This window comes from Ambystoma mexicanum, chromosome 4q (genome assembly GCF_040938575.1).
Source record: "Ambystoma mexicanum isolate Mex_15411 chromosome 4q, UKY_AmexF1_1, whole genome shotgun sequence".
NCBI classification, from domain to species: Eukaryota; Metazoa; Chordata; class Amphibia; order Caudata; family Ambystomatidae; genus Ambystoma; species Ambystoma mexicanum.
Window position 1 is genome coordinate 518,459,697 of NC_090928.1, and position 25,477 is coordinate 518,485,173.

A 25,477-nucleotide genomic window follows, 5' to 3' on the forward strand; every position below is an offset into this window, starting at 1 on the left:
ATTGACTATCTCACCCTTCTCACTAAGTCTTGTAGGAAGAAGTTCAAAATGGATATCTTGGCCACTATCCCTGGTCAACGCCTCCATCAGCGCTTCCTCCAAACAGACCCTCACTACATCCTCTTTGTTACTTCGCCGGACTTGTTGACCGCTCATATGGTCCCTGTGCTCTCTCCCTTCTCCTTCACCCATTATTGGTGGCACTCGGTGGAAGGCCCTCCTAGACCCCTTCCACTCCTCCAAGGTAATCTTTAACGTCTACCGGAATGGCACCGTCCTGGTCCAAGGCCCTCAGGCCAACCTTGTTTTTGATAGACGCGTCCCGCGCCTCATCAATTTCCTTTCTTCTCCTGCTGCCCCTTCTCCCCCTTCAGATTTCTTGCCTCCCCCCTCTGCCTCCTCTTTGGCTACCTTGCCCTCTCCTCCTCTGCCCCCCCTGGCTCCTACACCTCCGCAGGGCGTGCCTCTGACTTGTACCCCTGCCCGGAAGTCTTTCAAGGTTGCCAACCTTCTCCATATTGCGCCACTCAACTCTCGCTCGGCTGTCAAACACTCCTCTGACATCTGCCGCCTCCTGGAAGACCTCGACCTGGATGTCCTCTGTCGCTCTTCTGTACTCTTTTATTCATTTATTCGCTCTCTCGCTCCCTCTTTCTCGCTCTCGCTCCTTCCTTTCTCTTTCTCTCATTCCCTCTTTCTCTCCCTCTCCTTCCCTCTTGCTCTCCCTCTCCTTCCCTCTTGCTCTCCCTCTCCTTCCCTCTTGCTCTCCCTCTCCTTCCCTCTTGCTCTCCCTCTCCTTCCCTCTTGCTCTCCCTCTCCTTCCCTCTTGCTCTCCCTCTCCTTCCCTCTTGCTCTCCCTCTCCTTCCCTCTTGCTCTCCCTCTCCTTCCCTCTTGCTCTCTTCCTCCTTCCCTCTTGCTCTCTCCCTCCTTCCCTCTTGCTCTCTCCCTCCTTCCCTCTTGCTCTCTCCCTCCTTCCCTCTTGCTCTCTCCCTCCTTCCCTCTTGCTCTCTCCCTCCTTCCCTCTTGCTCTCTCCCTCCTTCCCTCTTGCTCTCTCCCTCCTTCCCTCTTGCTCTCTCCCTCCTTCCCTCTTGCTCTCTCCCTCCTTCCCTCTTGCTCTCTCCCTCCTTCCCTCTTGCTCTCTCCCTCCTTCCCTCTTGCTCTCCCCCTCCTTCCCTCTTGCTCTCCCCCTCCTTCCCTCTTGCTCTCCCCCTCCTTCCCTCTTGCTCTCCCCCTCCTTCCCTCTTGCTCTCCCCCTCCTTCCCTCTTGCTCTCCCCCTCCTTCCCTCTTGCTCTCTCCCTCCTTCCCTCTTGCTCTCTCCCTCCTTCCCTCTTGCTCTCTCCCTCCTTCCCTCTTGCTCTCTCCCTCCTTCCCTCTTGCTCTCTCCCTCCTTCCCTCTTGCTCTCTCCCTCCTTCCCTCTTGCTCTCTCCCTCCTTCCCTCTTGCTCTCTCCCTCCTTCCCTCTTGCTCTCTCCCTCCTTCCCTCTTGCTCTCTCCCTCCTTCCCTCTTGCTCTCTCCCTCCTTCCCTCTTGCTCTCTCCCTCCTTCCCTCTTGCTCTCTCCCTCCTTCCCTCTTGCTCTCTCCCTCCTTCCCTCTTGCTCTCTCCCTCCTTCCCTCTTGCTCTCTCCCTCCTTCCCTCTTGCTCTCTCCCTCCTTCCCTCTTGCTCTCTCCCTCCTTCCCTCTTGCTCTCTCCCTCCTTCCCTCTTGCTCTCTCCCTCCTTCCCTCTTGCTCTCTCCCTCCTTCCCTCTTGCTCTCTCCCTCCTTCCCTCTTGCTCTCTCCCTCCTTCCCTCTTGCTCTCTCCCTCCTTCCCTCTTGCTCTCTCCCTCCTTCCCTCTTGCTCTCTCCCTCCTTCCCTCTTGCTCTCTCCCTCCTTCCCTCTTGCTCTCTCCCTCCTTCCCTCTTGCTCTCTCCCTCCTTCCCTCTTGCTCTCTCCCTCCTTCCCTCTTGCTCTCTCCCTCCTTCCCTCTTGCTCTCTCCCTCCTTCCCTCTTGCTCTCTCCCTCCTTCCCTCTTGCTCTCTCTCCCTCCTTCCCTCTTGCGCTCTCTCCCTCCTTCCCTCTTGCGCTCTCTCCCTCCTTCCCTCTTGCGCTCTCTCCCTCCTTCCCTCTTGCGCTCTCTCCCTCCTTCCCTCTTGCGCTCTCTCCCTCCTTCCCTCTTGCGCTCTCTCCCTCCTTCCCTCTTGCGCTCTCTCCCTCCTTCCCTCTTGCGCTCTCTCCCTCCTTCCCTCTTGCTCTCTCTCCCTCCTTCCCTCTTGCGCTCTCTCCCTCCTTCCCTCTTGCGCTCTCTCCCTCCTTCCCTCTTGCGCTCTCTCGCTCTCTCCTTCCCTCTTGCGCTCTCTCGCTCTCTCCTTCCCTCTTGCGCTCTCTCGCTCTCTCCTTCCCTCTTGCGCTCTCTCGCTCTCTCCTTCCCTCTTGCGCTCTCTCTCTCTCTCTCGCTCTCTCCTTCCCTCTTGCGCTCTCTCTCTCTCTCTCGCTCTCTCCTTCCCTCTTGCGCTCTCTCTCTCTCTCTCGCTCTCTCCTTCCCTCTTGCGCTCTCTCTCTCTCTCTCGCTCTCTCCTTCCCTCTTGCGCTCTCTCTCTCTCTCTCGCTCTCTCCTTCCCTCTTGCGCTCTCTCTCTCTCTCTCGCTCTCTCCTTCCCTCTTGCGCTCTCTCTCTCTCTCTCGCTCTCTCCTTCCCTCTTGCGCTCTCTCTCTCTCGCTCTCTCCTTCCCTCTTGCGCTCTCTCTCTCTCGCTCTCTCCTTCCCTCTTGCGCTCTCTCTCTCTCGCTCTCTCCTTCCCTCTTGCGCTCTCTCTCTCTCGCTCTCTCCTTCCCTCTTGCGCTCTCTCTCTCTCGCTCTCTCCTTCCCTCTTGCGCTCTCTCTCTCTCGCTCTCTCCTTCCCTCTTGCGCTCTCTCTCTCTCGCTCTCTCCTTCCCTCTTGCGCTCTCTCTCTAGCCCAACTCACTCTGCACGGCACACTCTGGATGTCCTCATCATCTCTGACTTCCCCCTCTCCAACCCTCTCACCACTCCTCTCTAATGGAGTGATCACTGTCTGCTTTCCTCCCATCTCTCCTTCTCTACCCCGCAGGCCAAGCCAGCTCCAGCACTGCCACCTACCTTCTCGGTCATCCGGCCCATGAAGTGTGTCAGTTGAGACTTTTGCTGCCATTTGCTCTCCCCCGCCTCCTCCACCTCTGGCTGACTCTCATTCTGACACTGCCCTTTCCAAGCTCCACTCTGTTATCTCTGATGCTGTAAATGTTCTTGACCCTGTCATGAGGATCCGCCTGAAGCCCAAAGCAAGTGCAACTCTTGGTACGACTCTGACCTAGACACCCTTAAACGCAAGTGTAGGGTCGCTGAGAGGAAATGGGGGCGGGGGGGGGGGGGGGGGTCATTGTGCGCATCCTCTGGCCTGCCGTGCGCTCCAAAGGCAATACCGGCTCTCTGTCCGCACTAAGAGAGCCCGCATTCACGCACGCGTCTCCTCTGTGTCTAACAACTTGGCTGAACTCTTTAAAATCTCAATCCTGCTGCAGTCTCTACCTTTCGTGTCCCCTCCCAAGGTCTCTGCACGGCCCTGGCTTCTCATTTCATCTCTAAAATCATGACATCCTGTCCCGCCCTCCCCTTCCCTCCTCCTCTTCCTCCTCTCTCTGCTACCTCCGGCCCCCCTGCAGCTACCGCTCCTGCCTCTTTCTCCTCCTTTCCTCTGTTCTCCCCTGACGAGATTTCCAGACAAGTCTGATCTATGAAGATCTTGTCAAAACAGGTTCTTCCAAAACCATCAAGGGCCATATTGACGCCCTCGCTCCTGCCCTGGTTAACTTCTGCAACCACTCTTTCACCACTGGAGCCTTCCCCTCCAAAGCACTTTCTTGTGCACCCTCTTCTAAAGAAACCCACTGCTGACCCCTCTTGCCCGGCCAACTATTGCCCAATCTCCATCACTCCTTTCCTGGGCAAACCCCTGAAAAAGCTGGACATCTGCCAGCTTAATCTTCACACTGATTCTGTTGTCTCCATGACCATCAGTCTGGCTTCAGAGCAGCCAGAAGCACGTAAACTGCTCTCCTGAACATCTGTGAAGATTTGCTCTCCAACCTTTGATTCTAATCTGCCCTCTGTCCTCATCCTACTCGATCTCTCTTCTGCCTTTGATACGGTTAACCATGCCATCCTGCTCAACCGCCTCTGTGATAATCTGGGTATCTCTGATCGGGCGCTGGCCTGGCTGACCTCCTTTCTGTCTAATTGACCCTGCCAGGCCAACTTGAATCCTTACTTTCCTCTATCTCACTCTCCACTTGTGGTGTTCCCCAGGGGTCTAACCTCTCTCCCTGGCTCTGGAGCAAATGCCTGGCACCTTGCCCACTGCATTGCTGCTCTGTGCTCCAATTATCAGTGCTATGCAGATGACCCTCAGCTTGTTTTCAGGCTCCCCTCTGCCACCTCTTCTCCATCTCTGACACTGTGTCTGCAATCCAGGAGTGGTGTGCCGCCAACAACCTCTGTCTTTATGCCAGTAAGACAGATATCCTCCTTATCGGCACTCCTGCACCTTCCTTTCCTGTCACTCTCTGGCAGGCCTCCCTTGGCCCTCTGCCTGCGCCCACCTGTGAGGCTAAGAACCTCGGGGTCAACTTTGACTCCACGCTTTCATTTTCTCCACACATCTCTGATGTCTCTAAGAAGTCAAACTACTAACCACCTCCTACGAGGTATTCTTCCTGTCCTCTCCTTCCCCCAGAAGCTCACTGTCTCTAGAGATCTGGTTCTCTCTAGGCTGGACTACTGCAACAGCCTCTTCCTAAATCTGCCTGCTATTAATCTCCACCCTCTGCAACTCATCCAGGACTGCGAGACTTGTCCTTGGCCTCAAGCCCAGGGATCGTAACTCTGCAGCCAGGAAATCTCTTCACTGGCTCCCATTGGTTGCAAAGATTAAGTTCAAGACCCTTTGCATTGTCCACAAGGTCTTCTGGGACCTGGGTCTGCAATACCTTCAACTCTCCCTTCGTAAATACCTTCCTACCTGCTCCTCCACCTCCAACTCCCTCAGGGTCATTCGCTTCTCCAAGCAACAAGTTGGTGGTAGATCTTTCTTCGGCTGGGGCCTCCCTCTGAAACAGACTCCCTGCCTCTCTGAAACTTAAGGAGAACCATCTCCGGTTCCGTAAGCCTCTCAAGACCCTCCTCTTTGCTTCTGCCTTCTCTCTTCCTCTCCCCTGCTGAACTGTTTCGGCACCTGGCTACCCTCTGATTTCTGGCCCAGATCCCTGCTCACCCAGCCGCATACCTGCACTGCCTCCTGGCAATCCTTGAACTTGGGTCTGTATCTGCAACCCTACAGCCCTCTCCTGTACTTGGCAGACACCACTTGTCTGAGCCCTAGTCTTACACTTGCCACACTACCCGTTTGTTGTTGATCACCTGTTCAGCACTATCCACTCCTCCCCTGCCCCTTGCACTTTCCCCATTCCCTCTCCCCTGCACTTGAGCGTTCTCAATGTCACTGGGACTAGTAAGATGGTTGTTTTGTTCCTCCCTTGAACCCATCCCTTGCCTTGTCGCGCCCTGAAACACTTGTGTATGGGGCAATATAAATAAAATAGCATATATCAAAATGTAATCCTATCTTGCCGCCGTGCTGCCCCCATCTTTTCTTTCAGCTGGTAAAGGTGGATCGTTGTGAGCACTTTGGGCAGCAGATTCTTGGCTTGTAGGAAACTTCTGTACATTGGGTGCATGCGGTCCAGGACTGTTTTCTCCTCTTCCGGACATCCCAGTAGCTGCCTAAATAGTGCCCCGACATAGGCCTCCAGTGACACTTCGGGCACTGCTTTGGGGATTCCCCGCAACTGGATGTTGTTGTGCCTTGATCTGTTTTCGGCATCAACCGGTTTGCTAAGCTCCATCTGCTGAGCCGCTAACCAGTGTGCTCCTGCTCATAGCCCTTCTCGCAGAGCAGTGTCTCCACCTCCTCGACTCGTTTTTCCACCTAGACCATTTGCTTGCTCAACTCCACGATGGATTTGGACAGTGTCACTGTACTGTCTTTAATCTCCTTCTTAATCTCGGCCGGCAATGCTTGCAGGCCTCGGGTTGATGGGGGGGGGGGGGGGCGGGGGGTCCTCCACTGGATCCTGCTGCTGGTCTGCGGGAGGAGTCCATTTGAGCCACAGCCACCACCTGGGCCTTTTTGGGCCCCTCCTGCCCCTGAAGCAGTGCTTCATATCGCCCCCCCTGAGACCCTCTCCTCCTCCTCCTCCCCCCACCCCCCTCTGGCAGCTTGCTTAGCCATGGTTCTGTGGTCACGCTTCACACTCTTGGACCACTCTGTAGCAAGGCTTGGATGATACGCTGCCTGGGAAGGCTTCAGGGCTTCTGCTGCCCACCAGCGCTATCTTCCCCCACTAGCTCTATACGGTGTGCCTTAAATGCAAATCATGTTACCCCCCACCGTGCCCTTGGTGCGCTCTGTGGAGCTTCTCTGGTGCCTCACGGAGAGTCCTGCTGCCAACACGCAGGAGCTGGGCCCCTACCTCTAGTCCATGGAGTAGAGTATCGCCTTTTTCCTCTGTTGCACAGTCGGTGCCTCAAGCCCTGGTAGGGGAATGCACCCATCGATCTTCCCTGCAAGCTTCATGTAGCTGCCATCCTGCCCTCCTCTCCTAGGCTGAGTAGTGTGGGCTCCCCCCCTGGTCTTGCACCTAAAATCTGTCACCTGAGATAGACAATGAAATGATATTCTAGGCGTTTTTTGCTTTGTGGAAAAAATTGTGGCCGTAGGCCTTTTTATTTTCTACAGAAAATAATGCCATACAATAAACATGACAGCCACATATCATTATCAATCGCTTTTGGGCACCTCGTGTCCAGTGGTTATGGATGCCGAGCCTTTCCTTAGGCTAATTTTCGTTGCCCTGTGGCATCCCTTCCTGGACACGTGCCGCCACGCCTGAGCGGGTGTTGCTAAACCCGCTCAGGTCCCCCCAAAAAGCGTCTATTTGCATCCCCGTGCTGCTAATGCTTGAAAGATGTTGTCCGTAAATCTGCCCAACCCTTTATTGGATAAGTGCACCCCGTCCTGATGGAACCACTCAGGGTCATTTTGAGACAGCCCATGTCTTATGAAGTGTAGCCCCGTGCTCCTACAGTATTTCTCTACAGCTTTGTTTAGCTTTTTCCGTGTCGTCTCAATGGCCTGCCGTCTGTGTGCCCCATACCAAATTCTGCGGGTAATTATTTCGGACATGAAAATTTCGGTATTCCACCAACAGTGGGCTATTGCCCTTAATGACTCGCATATGCTGCGCATCAGCTCGCCCCTATTTGTTTTAAGCAAGTCATTTCCCCCTAAGTGGATGACCAGGTATTCAGGAGGATCCCTGAACCCGATCAGGTCCGAGAGCCGATCGTGGATGTCCTCCCAGTGCATGCCTGGGAGACCCCACCATGAAGTTATTGTCAGTTCAAAATGTAAGCCTTCTCTGAAATCCTCGATCCATCTGCCTGCTCGTGTCACGAATGAATGGCCGACTATCCATGCTGACTTGTAGGGGGTATCATCTGCATGGATGGATGGGAGATGAATTATATCAAATACTCTCGCACATACTTTTTGAAACATTGTGACTTCCACCCCCCAATTTTCTTTACCCCTTTCGCCCCTAGCCCCCCTGCCCATGCAGAGGTGGCTGCCCCTATCCGGAAGGAGTGGGTCCCAAACTCGGCTGCGTCCCACCCTGCTTTTACTATGGTTTTCTTTAGTACGGCTTGAAATTGATACCTGCTGAGGGCCTTGCCGTCCCTATGTATCAGTAGTTGCCCCCCCGACATCAGGTCGAACCTTATTTTCCTGCCATACACATGGCCATCTTTTCCTTTTCCAGTCGGCCTTTATGGCTAACCTTTTCATTCTTTCCGGTGCGTATTCTTGGGACCCATGCCTTTTCCGGTATGGGCGTTATTTTCCTGCCATACAGGTGGCCATATTTTCCTTTCCCAGTCAGCCTTATGGCTAACCTTTTCACTCTTTCCGGTGCTTCTTCGTGGAACCCATGCCTTTCCCGGTATGGGCGTTATTTTCCCCTGCTAAATGCGTGGCCATATTTTCCTTCCCCTAGTCAGCCTTATGGCTAACCTTTTCATTATTTCTGGTGCTTACTCGTGGAACCCATGCCTTCCCTGGTGTGGGCGTTCTCTGCCGTACGATTGCCTACTGTTGCCTTTCCCCATTCTCGCTACTCTCCTCCTCGTCGGATGTTACTGCCGTTTGCTCGGCCCTGTGGTTTTTCCCTCCTGAGTTCTGGGCGACTTACCCTGAACCGTGATGCATTCTTTCAACATTTTAACAATTTTTTTTTTTTTTATTTTTTTTTTTTAAATTACCTTTTCTGTTGGTTTTCTTTTGCCTCTTCTTAGGCTCCTCCGGCTGTTCTTGTGGCCCACCTGCCACCTCTCTCGCCCCCTTCTGGCCTTTCTGGCCTTGCGGTATAGTTGCCTCCTCCTCGCTGCTGTTGGACTCCTCTATTAGCAAAGGCGACATTGCCCTTGCTTTCTCCTCCTTCTGCATCAGCTCTAGCACCCACAGTGCTCCATATTCCTTTTCTGCTTTTTAGCTCCTAGTAGCACCCCTTGCCCATCCCCCTGCGTGATGGGTACCCTGCTGCCTGTCGTGCCTGAACCAACAGCTCCCTGACCACCTCCAGCCCCTTCTGCCCTGTTCTTCTTCTGTCCATTTTTGCGTATTACCCCCTTCCATCTCACCCAAGCCTTTAAATGTTCTCTTTCCTCATCTTCGCTACTCACCTCCTCGTCGGATGTTACTGCCGTTTGCTGGGCCCTGCGGTTTTTTCATCTTTTCTCTTTACCCTCTTTAGCTCTGGGCGACTTACCCTGAACCGTTATGCATTCTTTCAACATTTTGACAATTTTTTCCCCAATGTTATTATCAATTGTTTCCTTACTTTTTTGTTGGTCTTCTTTTGCTCCGTCTTGGGCTCCTCCGGCTGTTCCTGTGGCCCCTCTGCTACTTCCCTCGCCCGTTTCTGGCCTTGTGGTATTATTGCCTCATCTTCGCTGCGCTAAATCCTTGCTGTTAAGCTTTGTCTCCCATGCACACAATGCTACCCAGATTGGAAAAAGCTCCAGTAGTGTAATATTATTTGTCCATGCTGCCTCATGCCACGCCTCTGGCCACCTTTCTGCGCACCATTCTGTACCCAATATTGCACCAAAGCCGAAACCCCCAGCTGCGTCTGTGAACAACACCCTTTCGCTTTCTTCGTTCACAGGTGCGCGCCAGATCACTGAACCATTGAATGATTTCAAGAATTCTTCCCACACCTCCAAATCTTTCTTTATTGCTCCACCGACCCTCACCCTGTGGTGTTCCACCTTAGCGCCTTTTGTCTTTTGCTCGACCCTTCTCTGGAATATCCTTCCTTGCGGTATGACCCTCCCTGCAAAGTTCAACTTCCCCGCTAGTGATTGCAACTCTCTTACTGTGGCCTTGTTTCTCCCTTTTAGAACAGTGATTGTACTTAACAAATCCGTCACCTTCTCTTCCGGGATCCTGCACACCCCGGCCTGTGAATCAATTTCGATGCCCAGAAATTGTATTACTTGGGTTGGCCCCGTTGTTTTCCCTTCTGCCAGCGGGAAGCCCCACTCTTCTGTTAATGTCTTGAATTTCAGCAAAGTATTCTCGCACAGCTCTGAACCTTTTGGACCCACAAATAGAAAGTCGTCCAGGTAATGGACTACCTGTGCCCCTTCAATTCCTTCGTAAGAGCTCACCTTCTCAAAGTACTCACAAGAAATGGCGCAGCCCATAGGGAGACATTTATCTACGTAGTATTTGCCCTCCCAGTGCATGCATAACCATCTCTGTGATTCGCTCCTGACAGGCAGTAGGCGAAATGCTGACTTAATGTCTGCTTTCGCCATCCAAGCTCCTTGCCCTGCTTTCCTCACTAGCTGCACTGCCTCCAGAGAATCTGAGTAGTTTACCGACGACTCCTCTTGCGTGATGCCGTCGTTAACTGAGGCCCCCGGTGGGTATGAAAGATGGTGAATTAGCCGAAACTCGCCTGCCTCTTTTTTTTTTTTTGGTACCAAGCCCAAGGGTGAACATATGTATTCTTTAAAAGGAGAACTATAGGGGCCCCCCATCCTCCCCAGCTCAATTTCTTTTCTGATTTATTTTTTTATTTTTTATTTTTTTTTTTTTTTTGCTCGCCAATTCTCTATTTTCTAGAGCAGATTTCAGGTTTTTTGGGGTGTCCTGGGAACCCTGCCCCTTAAATGGAATTGTGAAACCTTCTTGAAAACCCTGCCTTATGGTTTCTGCACCTTCCTGGTCTGGAAATACCCTTGGCCACCTTTCCATATTCTTGATTTTAACTGGTGTTGCCCCTTTCTCTTCTGTGCTCCTAATTCCGTTTTTCTGGGACCCTGTACTTGCTGGGAGCTGCTCTGGTACATTTGGCGGTAATATGTTCTCCTCCGCAATTCTCGCATCTGTGATTGAATTTACATTTCTTCCCCCACCGCTGTCCAATTGTCAAAATTCCTTGGTACGGCAGCTCTTTTTAATAGACCCTTTTCATCCTCTTTTATGTCTTCCTTTGATATACCATGGCCCCTCTTCTGCACATCTAGCAGGGAGAAGATATCTATTAACTCTTTTCTCCATATCTTCCCTTTCACTTTGTCACTGATGTACCATGCTTGTGCCTTTAAGGACCGACCCTGCGCATCCTTGCCTATCGTTGGTCTGCCATACTTAGTCATAACTGAGGTAGGCTCTGTTATTTTCACTACGGGAGGCTCTGTCGTAGCTACTGCTGTATTGGTAGGTGACCCCTGGGGACCAGTATTTTGTGGAAGCCCCTGTGGTATTGGATCCCCGCTGTCTGTTGGCCCTTGACCTCCTGCCCCATGACCTACACCTGCCTTATCCGCTTTCTGCTTTTCTTTACTTATTACCCCTTTTGTTTTCACCCATGCCTGAAGGTGATCCCTCTCTTCATCTTCACTACTATCTGTATCAGATGCCACATTTTTGTACTCCTTCATTCTCCCTTTGTTGGCTCTGGGCGACTTACCCTGAGCCGTGATACATGCATTTAACACTTTCACCATTTTTTTAATATTGTTGTTCAATTTTACGATACCTTTCATGGTTCCTTTCTTCCGTTTTATCTTAGGCATCTCTGGCTCTTGTGGCTCCCTTGAGATCTCTCTTAACCTCTTTTGGCCTTGTGGTACTGCAGCTTCTTCATCGCTGCCAGCGGATTCCTCCAGCAGCAGAGGCGACATTGCCCTAGCCCTTTCTTCCGACTGTACCATGTTCAGTACCCACTGCGCTCCATATTCCTTCTCAGCCTTTTTGGCCCATGCACTGAATTCCTGTGCTCTTCTTGCTCTCTCCTCTGCCATTTTCCGTTTCCGCCTCTTGCTTTTCCTTCTAGGTTATTGCCTTTGGGTCTCTTCAATATAGGTTGCGTTTGGCCCTGCCGGGATTCGAACCTGAGCTCAACAGGCTCTGCACAGGACTCTGAGTGTGCTCTACAATCTGTGCTATTGGACGGCACCAAACGAGAATGACTTGCGCCACGGGTCTCTCAGCTGTGCTACCGTGAATGCAAACGATACACCATGTAAAAAAGGAATATTTTTATTTTTTATTTTTTATTTTTTTTTTTTAAATGCCCCGGATGTTCCGGACATTGGATTACAACTCAGGTCCCCAGCATTCAAAGACCAAGCCCTTAGCAGTTGAGCCACTGGTGGCTGTTCGATTTGAAAGTAGTGCGGCCGCTCTGCGACTTTAAATGCTGGCCCCGCCCCTTTCCCGTAACGATTTTTTCCTTTATCGGCTTGTGTGTCTGCCTGCTCCGAGCTGGCGCCCTTGAGCGCGCTACGCGGTCAGCGCTTCGCTGGCGTCCTGGATTGCAGCTGCTTCCGTGAGCCGAGTTGCTCGCGCCGCGTCCACACTCTGCCGGCGATCTGTTTATGGAGCAGGGCCAGCTCCCGAGATGCCTCCAACGCGATACACCTCCGCCGCACTCAGCCCGCCGGTCGTGCTCTTCTCCCGCAGTCCTCAGGCTCCGTCGTACTGCTTCGCCGCCGGTGACCGCTCGCCGCGAAGATGACGCCTCCTGAAAAAGAAAAGAGAACAGAAACGGTAAGCCCGCAGAGGCTAACAACGCTTCCTTATCCCTTTTCCCAGGTCCGAGGAGCCTACCCGAGTGAGGTGAGCTCCGGACCTGTTTGTGACCCATTGGGGATTTACGGGGGTATTTATCCCCCGCTGCACCTTTGATGTGTTGGTGGGGGCCGGGCTTCTTTCTTCCTCCCCCTATTGTTTCCTTCGCACCTTTTGGTGCGTTCCCCTGGCACGTCGAGGGTGGGGGCGCCGCTTTGTCTGCCCCTCCCTCTTTGTTTCCCGCGTTCGTTTCCCCCCACCCTGCGCCTAACCCCCCAGGCCCTCCATCTCGTCATACTCTGTATGCCACGGGGCCTGGGGCAAATGCTGGGTGGTGCTCCCCCACACAGAACAAACAGAATAGTGTGTAATCAGAAGGCTGCAGTGGTTCACTTGTGCATGTGTATCTTTGTTGCCTTCATGAGATAGATGGGCTTAGATTGGTGTGCGCCTGCCGTCCGGCACTTCCTGTAACTACCCGGTGCCTCCCAAAGCAGCTGTCAGCCCTCCTCTGACCACAAGAGGGCCCAGACAGCTCCTGCTCCCACCATAGACATCCCGCTTCAGCTTGCAAAGTCGGCACACTCCAGGGGAGGGGCTGACTCCTCCGACACTCTTGCGCTCCTTTGTATGCAGCCCGCCACCAGAGGTTCTGTTTCCCAGAGTGCAGCCGGGCCTCGACCCTCATCTGATACTGCTTTGTGGGAGCTCCTCCGGAGCACCTCGCGTCGCAGGGAGGCCGCCGACTCGCCGGTCCTCTGAATCTGAGTCTCCAGGGTCCACACCCAGCATACAGTGCTACTCTGACCCAGGCGACATTTTCTTCTGTATCAGTCTCGGGCTCACGATGCGGTCTCGTTTGAGCACCGGGGAAAATGCAATTGGGGCTTAATAAAACTGCAGCCACCTCAGTTGGCGCGCCCCATATTCAGAGAGCGTCTTAGCCCTACCAGGGTGCCAGAGCGCACATCGGCCAGGATATTGGGAAGGGCCGGCGGGTACTGGGGCACGGAGCTCATCAGGAGCATGTCGACATGCTAAGCCGCCGGCCACGCTCCCCCACCTTTTAGTTTTTTAAGGTGATTCAATAATCAACAAAGTTGATGCAGTGGTGACTTTTTTTTTTAGGAACAGTATATGCAGAAGGAAAGTCTGGAGGGATCATTAAACAAACATGTAATTTTAAATCATGAAGTAGAATAATACATCTTAAAATCCAAACCACAATATTTGTATACAAAAAAACGGTGTAGACAATGAAAAGGAATAAAGATCATCAATAAAAAAATAAAAAACATGACAAAAAACAATTAGACACGCAAAAGAAATAAAGTAAACAATGAAACAAAGCACAGCACGCAAAATTAATACAAGAGTAAATTGTGAAATGGTGCAAGGATTTCTCATACACATGGCCTACAGTTACTGTAGTGGCCTGAAGATGGAAATGCGGGAGAAAAAGCCACCTCATAGGTTTAGGTCATGTGTATTAGAAATCATGAAGTCATTTCACAATTGACTGTTGCATACGTTTCTGCTGCACTTTGTTTCATTGTTTCCTTGATTTCTTTTGCGTGTCTAATTGTTTTTTTGGTCATGTTTTTGATTTATATTTTGCATTGATTTATTCATGATCTGTTTCTATTCCTTTTTATTGTCCACGCTGTCTTTTTGTATAAAAAAAATGGTGGTTTAGGTTTTAAGATGTATTTTTCAACTTTTTTTAAATTACATGTTTAATGACCTCTCTAGACTTTTTCCTTCTGAATATACTGTTATTGCTCCTTTTTATGTCTGGGGCTTTGTGCACTCTTGCTCTTCAGTGTGTTCTGACTTTTGAAAACAATCATTTTTAATGACACCAAGCCAGCACTTGTTTGACAGTCTGAATGCGTAGGGTGCGGTCTAGAACTCATGTAATACTCCACACCCCTCCCAAGTATTCCTCTGCCTGCTGCCACAGCTTTACTGCTCCCTTCTTAACTTCCAATGGCTCGCACACACGTCCTCTAGCCTCTGGACCCTCTCGTCTCTTCAGGCAGTGTTCCACACATGTTTATCTGTAATGTGAAGTGCGTCTTCCTCCTAAACATCCCCTGCCATCCAATCCTAATCTCTGCCGCGCCTCACTTCTGCATTGTCAATGACTAGTCTCTTGGAAATAAAGAGAAGGACTGACCGCTAGTAAATATAGTGCAAGGAACCTTTTTTAAATGATGGGCATGTAGTCCGGCTTTTTGCTACTCAGTTTCCTATGATATTGCATTTATAATGCGCCTGTACACTAGTGTTTCTGCGTGCGACAAGACATGGAGGGGGAACAAAGGGAGGACAAAACAATGATCTTACTAGGTCTGGTGGCATTCAGATCGTGCAGGTGCGGGGGAAGAGGGAGGGGAGAAGTGCCAGGGGGCGAGGGGAAGGGTGAAGCACAGGTAACTAAAGAAGTGCAGGCAGCGGGTGGCTCATAAGTGCAGATAGAGGGGACTGTAGGGTTGCAGGTACAGACCCTTCAGTGCAAGGGGATCCCAGAGGCAGTGCAATTTGCAGATTCCACACATCCAACACTTTGCGTCTGGACTGCAATCTAGTCAACCAGAGGGTCAGGGGTTCAATCTCACCTGTAATAATGCCCACCCCCAAGTTACTGCCAGAGGTCAAGGCATTATCCTGCGATAATTACTTCTCACCTGTTGTATAATGCTTAAAAAAATGTTTTTGGTTGTTTATATTAGCCACTGGTTTATAGCTCGTGCTGTATGACTGCGTTTTATGTTACTTTTTTTACATGCGATTTCTTAATGTGAAATGTCTTGTCAATGGCAGATTTATAAAATACCTTTACCAAACATAATTCTTTGTGTTTATTTACATGTACCTTAACTTGCTTTTAATTTCCTTTTTTTTCTACATTATTTTTCAGATATCTTAGAAAGGGGTGATCGTAAGCAGTTCTTTGAAGCCCACTTTTCTCAGATTTATTTTATCTTCTATGAAAATTTCATAACACTGGAAAATAGCTTAAAGTTGAAAGGTATTGTTTTTTTTATTGTCCTGTTATCGATACTTGCATGTCATTGACCTTGAAGTTGTTTTTTTTTTTTTTTGTAAACCGATTAGACAGCACAATTAGAAATGTACTGCGATGGAAATTACATATTGTCTTTCTCTTTAGAAAATAATGTAGTTTGGAAGTGTGCTGCTTTTGTTTTATAGGTACTGCTTCATTTTCTGCAACGTAATATTGCACTAATAATGCGAACAAGTCCTTACTTCCATTCAAATGTAGCTTGATGCAGCGTGTGACATGACAAAAAACATCCTGCCTCTTTGGCTCGGGTACAGGAGACACACTTTCTCAATATTTGGCCATCTTTTGTCAACATATATATCTTTGTAGACCAATGGTTAATGGGGCCGGATGAGAAATGGACAAGGGTATGGAAAGGAACTTACTTTGAATTGTATAGGGTCCTGTTCCCTTATTGGGGTGAAACGGGGACATGTGCTTATGACTGTAATAATGCAGTGAAGCACATCACAAAGTCATGATTCAGTTTCCTTCATATGTATTGTAATTCTATTAGAAGATGCAATACAAATATGCATTTCTAAATATGCATTAGAGTTGGCTATAGCAACATTGTAGTTCTGGTCAAGTTGGACTCCATATAGGTAGAGCAAATGTTTAACTTTGGCACCATATCCGAAATCCACAGACAAAGGTATTAGCTTTAAGGTGTTTTATTGAAGTTTTAAACTACTGGTGCAGGAAGGTTGGGGTCATTTCAAACTAAGGGAGACTATTCTCAATCTTCCTAGCGTCCATAACCAATCTTAATGTCCCCAATATGCTCTGCAGCACAGTAACCCCTACTGTTGTGTCTTTTCCAATCTGGGATTGAAACATAAAGGCTGTGGCCTTCTGAGTCCAACTCCCTCAGGGAATTTCTAAGTGATCAAATCCCTTAGGTTAGCAGACTCATTTCACCAGGGTTTCTCACCTCCAAAGTCTCTCCCTCCGATCTTCCTGCTCCACCCTCTTACATCACTCCTCCTCTCGCCCACACCGGACTTTGCTCCTCTCCCAATAGCTTCAACTTTCTCCATCTACTCTCCACACTCTCCTTTTCTCCCTGCTCCCTCTGTATAGCCCAAATCTCCTGTCTGACGTCTTCTCTTTTCACACTTTTATCAGTGTCTTTTCATAACTACCACTTCCTCCTGCTTCACTTGACCCTGACCACTACTCCCACCTTGCACTTTCTCCACACCCTTCTACTGTGCACTCTATCGCTAACATTCACACTCACTTTCTAATTCCCCTGCTGTCCTCCTCTGTTTCGCTCTCCTTTCATCTGCTAGACTACACCAACACAACTGATACCACTCTCTCAAACACAATACCTCATCTGCACCGTCCCAAAACAATGACTGTCTCCACAGCACCCTGCTACACTGTTCATCCTGCTCCTGGTTACTTGATCCACCTGATCTCACCCGATCTCACCCAAACCCATTTCTCCTCTGTACTGGCTGTGCTTTCATAGCCAACATACCTCCCAGTTCCCATTGGTCTCCCTGGTCACCTGACCCCTTTGGCTAATTTCTGGCTATGCTGTCCCTCTGGGGGTCGGGACTGCCACTAGAAGGCGTTAAAAAAGGGTTTCCATTTGCAGGTTGGCAGCCATGTTCACAGGCTGCTTGTTCTCCTCGTGGCTTTCTCCCTGCACTGGTGAGTTTCATTTCCAATTGGGGTTGGGGAGGATTTCTGTCTCTCCTGCATCCTCCTCTCAGTGTGTTCATTTTCTGTTGCCCCACCATTCTCCTGGGGGTCCTACTGTTGGTAGTTCAGGTGTTGGGTTTTTTCGTCTGTTGGTAAGGAATTCTAGTCCATTTCATTCCTGTTCCCGGTTCTTTTTCTCTGTTACCAGTCTGGGTTTTCTTGGCTTAGCCCAGGTGCATTTTAGGTGTTGTGGTCCTGAAAAAGACAAAACTACAGCCAGAAGAGAAGCTGACTGGTGTTGTGCAAGGGACAGTGGTGCCAGCAGTCATCAGTCCTATACAAATCATACTTGGGATGGTTAAGGACTGCCCCCACCAGCCCCTTCACCGCGCTTCTGGGAGAGGTCCATGTTGCCCCCCCACCCCTAGCCTTTACAGGGTCATGATCCTGTTGAAACCATTTGACAAAAGTGCACACATCTTTCCAAAAACAATGTATATCCTTGTTTGAATACTTTTGACAGGTTTGTGCTGTTCCATCTAGGAAGGGGAGGGGTGCTAATAATTGATTGCGTAGTCCAAAAATATTCAATGCAAATTATGTTAAGTTAAAGGCTATTTTACTCCTACGTCCCGTCCCCTTTCCTCCATACTTATGGGACATCTCTCCGTCCTGTGGGATGGGACCGGAGCACTTTGTAAAAAGCAACATTTTTCCAAAAATGTGCCCTTCCTCTCTTTCTTGCGCGGGGCCCGGCACACGGCCGCAACCCCGCCCACCTTGGCTCCGCATCGCCCATCAGTCCTTTTCTCCGCTCGTTCGGGACTGGACACACTTGCATCCTCGGAAGATTTTCTTCCCTTTTTTCCTCTCTGGCTTTCGCTAGCAATCGTTTACTAGTCTGTCTGTCGTTCAAACTAGACTTTACTGATTGTTCATCGTGTCACCGTCGTTTCGCGAGGGCGGATCCCCATCCTTTTTGCTTAGTGTTTGGGTCTGGATCACCGTTGGGACTCCTGTTTTTACTGCGACTCCCTTTCGGTCCGGGCACTTCAACGTTGGTTGGAGCGGTGGGAGGAGGTGTTCCGACAAACTCCTCCTGCACATTTTCAGGCGTTCATCGACGAGAAGAAAAAACGCCCGGTAAGTTCTTTACTTTTCAGAGCACCCCGGCCGGGGGATACCTTTCCGGGTTCCACTCGGGCCGGGAGGGGCGTTGATCGCTCTGTCACCGGGGTTTGCCCTGAGGTGCCCGTTGGGCATAATAATTCTACCAGAGTTTTCTCGGAGGGTCTCCGTAAGGGGCCTGTGGACACCGGAGTATGCTCCGAGGCCCCTCCTGTGGGGCTGTTTGTAGACCCGGTTCTACTGAGTCGTGGGGTACCGGAGCTCGCTCTGAGGCCTCTTGTCGGCTTCCCTCAAAAATAAGACTGGGGTGCGCCCCGAGGCCTTGGGTGGGCTTGTTGTTAGCGAACGGATGTTTGAGGCCCGCGTAGATAAGGCTGTTACCGGACCTGCGTCCGAGGTCCCTCGTTCAGAGGCTAAAGCTACCAACAGTTCTGAGAGGCCCGACCAGGCCTTGTTGGTGAAGGCTGTTCCTCACCGTTCCCGCTCGTGCGGTGACACCAGACCTGTTGAGGGGGCAAAGAAGCAAAGTTCTTCTTTTACCGGCAGTGCCAAGGTCCTTCCTTCGAAGGCTAATTTGGCAGTTGGTATGTCACAAAAACATTCCAGGCCTCACAGTACCGGCTCTGCCGAGGTTCCTTATGTTAAGGCTAAATTTAAGACCCCTGATCCATCGACGGGGACCCCTGCCTCACTTCCTCACGTGCCGCAGTTCCCCTCAGATGAGGACAAAATGGCGCCTGTTCCCGCCACGACCGTGGCGGACATTTTAGGTGCTACCCCTACAATTACGCAATCTGCCTCAGGTGTAGGGTCTGGTCCCTTGGGTTAACATAGTCCCTTGTGCGCATCCTTATCGGCCAGTTTACCATTTGGGACGTCCGGATGCCTCTTCCGCATAAAGTTTTGTTGCCTGCGGTGTCGGCACCTTTGATTTATGTGGATACGTCGGTGGAGGGTCCTATGTGGCACCCTTCCCCGTTACGTCCCTGGATTTGTCCACCTCATGAGAGGCCTCCTCAGGTTCCGAAACAGTCCCCGTAGGACGCCTTTTTCTGTAAATTCCAAACGCTTATGTGTACCGACCCCATGAGGGAATATTTCAAAGGGCTTTGCAGGGAGATATGTCCACCTGCACCTCCGGCTCCACCCGTTCCTCCGGTGGTCCTGCCGGCGCCTCCCTTGCCTGCGGTCCCTTCCCCGACACTTCCGCCTTTGCCTCCATTGTCCCCGGTGGACAATGCAGCGCCTGACACGGCTCAGCAGGATCCTGACCGGTCAGATGACGCCCAAGGCGATCAGGACAACGAGGACCTTCCCCCGCTCTATTAGAGCTTTTCATGACGGGTACTGGACATGAGTTTTTTTAGATGTCCCGAGGCACCCGCTCCGCAAGAGGGCGTGCTTTCTGGGGCGTTCACCCTGTCTCCCTTGGAGCGTACCGGCCTGTTCTTGCAGAAGGACGTTTTGGCCGAGGTCCGCAGAGTCTGGGAAAAGCCACACTCTGGACTTTTCGTCAATAAGAAAATTGACGCGAGATGCAGGTTGCAGTCTTCGGAAGAGGTGGCCCTGTCTTATCCGCCTCCCTCCACAGTGGTGGCTGCGGCCATTTTGCAGTCCAGGCCTGCAGCATCCTCTTCCACGATGGCTACTCAGGTTCTGGGAAAGGAGGACAAGCTCCTAGACTCCCTCGGGAGGAAAATCTTCGCCAACTCGGCCTTGCAGCTCAGGCAGGCCAACGCTGAATTGATTTTAGCGGGAGCTAACATGCGGATGTGGAAAGGTCTGTCGGAGTTTGAGGAGTTTATCCCAGTCGAGAAGCTGGAAGACTTCAAGGGTGGCCTATCTGACGCCAGGGTCTTGGCCCAGGATCTCCTGGAGGCTGCGGCTCATCACGTCGACACCTCTGCTCGGGGGGCCTTATGCTGGGGGTTGATAACTCACGGCAGGCGTGGCTGCATGCCACTAAATTTTCAAAGGAAGTGCAGGACAAGGTGTTGCACCTTCCGTTCGATGGTAAGGAGCTCTTTCATTCTACTACAGATGTAGAGCTCACCAAGACGAAGGATAGCACTCAGACAGCTAAGTAATTGTCGGTCTTGGTTAAGGCTCCTTTCAAAACCCACAGACCGTTGTCACAAAGTCGACCTTCCTCTGGCTTTAGGGGCTTCCTTAACCGCAAATCTCAGAGTGGATACCCCTGCGGGGAATAACCGCCGTAGGCAACAACAGACATGGTTTTTCTCCCGCTCTTCAGCCTCCTCCTCCTCCGGTTCAGATGGCACCGCCACAGATAAACCGACTAAATGAGGGTTTTCCGCGCTTGCACGAGACCCCGGTGGGAGGACGCATTTGTCTCATTGGGAGGCGTGGCAGACCATCACAGAAGACAGATGGGTCTTGTCAGTCGCTCGAGCGGGCTTCTGCTTACCTCTACCCCTACCCAACCCGGCAACCCTCCTTTTCAGCTTCGGGCTCACCCTCCCTCAAAGCAGAGGTTCAGAAACTTCTGGACCTCAGAGCTGTGGAACCTGTTCCCCTTGGGGAGCGAGGGGGGGGGCTTCTACGCCCGGCTGTTTACGGTGCCCAAACCCAACCAGGCTGGCCTGCGCACCATCCTAGACTTTTCCCAGTTCAATCTTTTCCTACCCCAACAGAAATTCAAGATGATCATGCCCAGCCAGATACGCTCCTCCTTGCAGATGGGCGATTGGCTCAGCGTTGTGAATCTTCAGGACGCGTACATGCATATCCTGATTTGGAGCCCACACAGGAGATATCTCTGCTTCTCTTTGGGAGAGGAGCACTTCCAGTTTCGAGTGCTCCCTTTTGGCCTCAGCTCGGCGCCGCGTGTCTTCACGAAGATGTCTGTGATTGCGGCTTATCTTCGTCTCCAGGGTATCCATGTGTATCCGTATTTGGACGACTGGCTCTTACGCAGCCCTTGTCCGCTGGCAGCAGCGGGCAATCTCCAGTCTCTCCTTCAGCTCCTGTTCCATCTAGGGCTGTCGGTGAACTGGCGGAAATCTACCATGACGGTTTCGTAGGACCTGATTTTCCTGGGTTTTTGCTGGAACACGATCGACTGCAGAGTGTACCTGACCGGGGACAGAATGGCGGATCTGTTGGCCACGTGTCAGATGTTTGCGCAGTCGGAGAGCATGTCGGCCTGGTGGTTACAGAGACTTCTGGGCCTCATGGCCTTGTGTGTGCTGGCTCTTCCTCTTGCTCGTCTCAAGAGAGACGGACCCAGATGGCTCTTAGGAGTTCCTGGCGTCGGGTTGTGGACCCAGATTCCAAGCGGATAATGATTCCAGATTCCATGAGAGTGGACCTGGACTGGTGGTCATCTCTCAGCAACCTGTCGGGGGGCCGTGGGGTTTCAGGACCCAAGCCCCACGGTGACGATCACGACGGACTCCTCCCTTTTGGGGTGGGGTGCAACGTTAGTTCTTCTTCAGGTCTCGGACCTCTGGTCCCCTCAAGACAAGCTCTTGCACATAAATCATTTGGAGCTTCTGGCGATCTTTCTGGCGCTCAAGACATTCAGACCGCTTGTTACCAACAAGGTGGCCCGCATACGCACCGACAATGTGGTGTCGATGTATTGCATCAACAAGAAAGGGGGAACAAAGTCCCCCCCCCCCCCTTCGTGGACCTGTCTATCCAGATATGGGAATGGGCCGTGCTTCATGGTGTCTGGCTGCTTGCAGTACACATCCCGGGCCAGCTGAATGTCACAGCGGATGCCCTCAGCCGGCGGACAGTGGTCAGCTACAAGTGGGAGTTGAAGGCGGAGGTCCTCTCATGGATTTTCTCGCGTTGGGGCACACCAGAGGTGGACCTCTTCGCTACGGTGGTAAACAAGAAGCTTCCTCAGTATGCCTCCAGAGGGGGGCTGGGAGCCTCCTCTCTGGGGGATGCTCTCGAGATTCCATGGCACCCCCGCCTCTGCCTCTAGTCCATCGGGCAATTTGGAAGCTGAAGAACTCTGTGAACTGTTCGCCTGTACTCATAGCCCCGTGGTGGCCGGCCAGGTTTTGGTTCTCAGAACTTCAACACCCGTCGGTGTGTCCGCCGATCAGGTTACCAGTAACTCCCGATCTTCATCAAGGGGAACAGCAGATGTGGCACCCCTCCCCACAATCGCTCAGCTTGGCGGCATGGTGCCTGAGTTCAAGTCTTTAGAGCATCTTAACTTGTCTTCAGATAACATGCATAGTTTCCAGGCAGCCAGGGAACCCTCGACCAGATCCCAATACAGGAGTAAATGGCCCAGGTTCTGTCATTGGTGTTTGGATAAGCAATTGGATCCAAGGGTGGCCTCGATTGACACGTTACTGTCCTTCGTGTCCTCCCTAGCAGAGTCGGGTGTTCATGTTCTGTCATGCAGGACCTACCTTTCAGCGGTTTCCACTTATCTTTCTACAGACCAGTGTTCTTATTCTCTGGGTAACCCTTTGGTTAAGAGGCATTTTGCAGGCTTGACATGTCTCTACCCTCCGGTTCGTAGTCCGCATCCGCCGTGGGACCTTAATGTAGTCCTGACGGCGCTGTGCCATAAACGCTTTGAACCGATGGCCACAGTGGACCTCAAGTACTTATCCTGGAAGGTGTCCTTTCTGGTCGCCGTTATGTCAGCGAGGAGAGTGAGTGAGCTCCAGGCCTTGTCAGTGGAGCATCCTTTCTTGGTTTTTCACAAGGACAAGGTAGTCCTGCGGACAAACCCAGCCTTTCTACCGAAGGTGGTAACTGAATTCCATCTGAATCAGTCGATCTCCCTACCGGTCTTTTTTCTGAACCCTTCCTCAGAGGCTGAAAGGGTTCTGCACTCTCTTGATGCTAGAAGGGCTTTTAAGTTCTACCTGGACAGGACTTCTGATCTTAGGAGTTCTTCTCAACTTTTTGTGACCTTCGGTAACCCTCAGGGTAAGCAGGCGTCTAAGGCGACTATTTCTGGGATCGCCGACTGCATCACAGTGTCTTTCACTGTCCAAGGGCTGAAACCTGCTAAGGGTATTCATGCACACCTGGTGTGGGGCAAGGCAGCCGCGGTTGCTTTTCAGAAATGCGTCCCCTTGGAGTCCATCGCTAGGGCAGCTACTGGGGCCTCCCCATCGGCCTTTTGTAAGCATTGTCACGACATGAGCTCAAGAGCTGATGCTCAGTTTGGTCAGGCTGTGCTGAAGAACCTGTTTCCCTAAGGGGTTTTCCATCCACCTGTAGTTCCTATGGGAGATTCCCAAGCACTCCTTCTACGTCCCGTCCCCTTTCCTCTGTACTTATGAGTATAACCAGGTTACTCACCATAGTGACCACCTTACTCCTAGTCCATGGTCCCCTTTCCTCCATACGCCCGTCCGCCGTCCCCTCTAATAAGGTTCCTCTTATTGCTAATAGGTCTGACCTGGCGATAGAAAAGGACTGATGGTCGATGCGCGGGGCGGAGCCAAGGTGGCTGGGGTTGCGGCCGCGTGCCGGGCCCCATGCAAGAAAGAGAGGAAGGACACGTTTTTGGAAACATTTGGATGCTTTTTACAAAGTGCTCCGGTCCCGTCCCACAGGACGGAGAGATATCCCATAAGTATGGAGGAAAGGGGACTATGGACTAGGAGTAAGGTGGTCACTATGGTGAGTAACCTGGTTATTAATGTGCACTATCACCTCCTGAGTTGTCTCCTGGCTGACCTGGCAAGCAAGAGTGTAGGGTAATTGGTAGGAGGGAGCAGGAAAAAGCGCAAGAGAGGTTTGTGCTGTTGGCAGCTTCAGTTCAGATTGCACCGTTCGCTGAGCGTTGGTGTGATTTTATTTTATTTTTTATTTTATTTTTTTCTTTCGGTCGGTAGTTGTCATGTGCTGCTGTGTGGGGCTATGTATTTGCTGTGCTGTATAGGCATGGTTGTGTTTTGTTTAGAGTTTGAGTGGTGTAAGCAGAGGGATGTGTTTTTTATTTTTTTTTATATTTTGTTTGGGTGGTTTTGTTAGTGGTGGCGTTCTATCATACCCCCTCTGCCACCTGTTGCCTGTCCCTGCCAGTGTTGTGCATTGTGTTGTGCATTGTGGTGTGCTGGGGCGGTTTCCCTCCTATATTCTGTGCAGAGTTTGGGTTGTTAGCAGGGCTGTTCATTGGTGAAGCCTCCTCCACCCCTGTGTTTAGACTTATGGATGTCTACATTGCTTTTTCCTCTGGCATATCCTGGTGTGCAGCTACCATCTCCTCCCTGGGCCCCTTCTGGTGGGGGAGGGACCTCTTCCCTGTCCCTGTGAGCTCCCTGCAACTTATGGTTTAACTGTTCGGTCTCCACTATCCCCTTAAGTTCTAATGCTCTTGGTGGTTAAGGACGCTGCCATCTCTCTCCCTAGCCTCCGACAGGCCCTCCATGGGAACGGGTGCACCCGGGTCTCCCTCACACGCGGGACGATCCCCCACCTCCCTGCACTTTGTCGTGGTCCGGTATAGTCCCGTCTTGCCATTTGTGTACATTCCAAGGGGTGTGAATGTTGCTCATTCGTTTTCATCCGCTTCTGTATTGAAGAGCCAGAGTTTTCTGAACTTTTGATGGTCCTTCATTTTTTTTTTTTTTGTATTTCTCTCGGGAGGGAGTTCCAAATGTAAGCGGCTGGGTAAGAAAATGCTGATCCACATAGTTCTTTCCTTGTGTATGGTCTAGGTACCAGGCTGGTGTCGTTGCTGGATCTGATTGTTCTGGACGGCTGGTAAATGATTTTTTTTTTTTTTTTTTTTTTGTAGTAAAAATTCTGCTCCTTGGCCGTGGATTGCTCTGTGTGCGATGCACATTGTTTTGAATGTGATTTGTTTTTTGGCTGGCAGCCAATGTAGCATCTTTAGCGCTGGAGTGATGTGGTCCCTTTGTGAGAGTTTGAGGAGAAGTCTGGATGCTGCGTTCTGTATGTGTTGCAGTTTCTTCAGTAGATAATCCGCCATTCCGTTGAATAGGCTGTTAGCGTAGTCTATCCTGGACATGAGGGAGATGATGGCCAGTGGTTTGTGTGGGAAGGAATGGTGGAATCTTTTTGATCGTGTGCAGGTGGAAGAAGCATTTTCTTGATTATTGTGTGTACTTGAGGTTCTACAGTAAGCTTGTTATCCATTTGGATTCTGAGATTTTTTACTATTTTGGATGGTGTGGGCACTGTTCCTAGTTCTGTGGGCCATGGGATGTATTGGTTGGTTTCCTGGTTTTTGGATGTAATCATGATTTTGAATGTATTGTCCTCCAACGTATTCCTCATCTTTGATATCTATTCGAGCTTCGACTGCTTTCGGAAAAAGAAATTCTCGGCAGAGGGCGCCGTGCGTCGATGGCGTCTAGTCGATGTCCCTCGAAGGCCTCCATCGAGGGTGACATCATTGGGTGTATAAGTAGCACGCGCGGCACCCGTTGGCCTCCGTTCCGTGTTTCCT

At 51.2% G+C, this 25,477-nt stretch overlaps 1 protein-coding gene across 4 annotated transcripts in view; it reads left to right on the forward strand.

Annotated features, from left to right (window-relative positions):
* Positions 1-25,477, forward strand: part of RALGAPA2 (Ral GTPase activating protein catalytic subunit alpha 2) — a 3,672,963-nt gene that overhangs the window by 135,652 nt on the left and 3,511,834 nt on the right. For all 4 annotated transcript variants that reach the window (XM_069608069.1, XM_069608071.1, XM_069608070.1 and 1 more), the window contains exon 2: positions 15,124-15,234. In XM_069608069.1, coding sequence (XP_069464170.1) covers positions 15,124-15,234 — 111 coding nt within the window. The remainder of the gene's footprint in view (positions 1-15,123; positions 15,235-25,477) is intronic.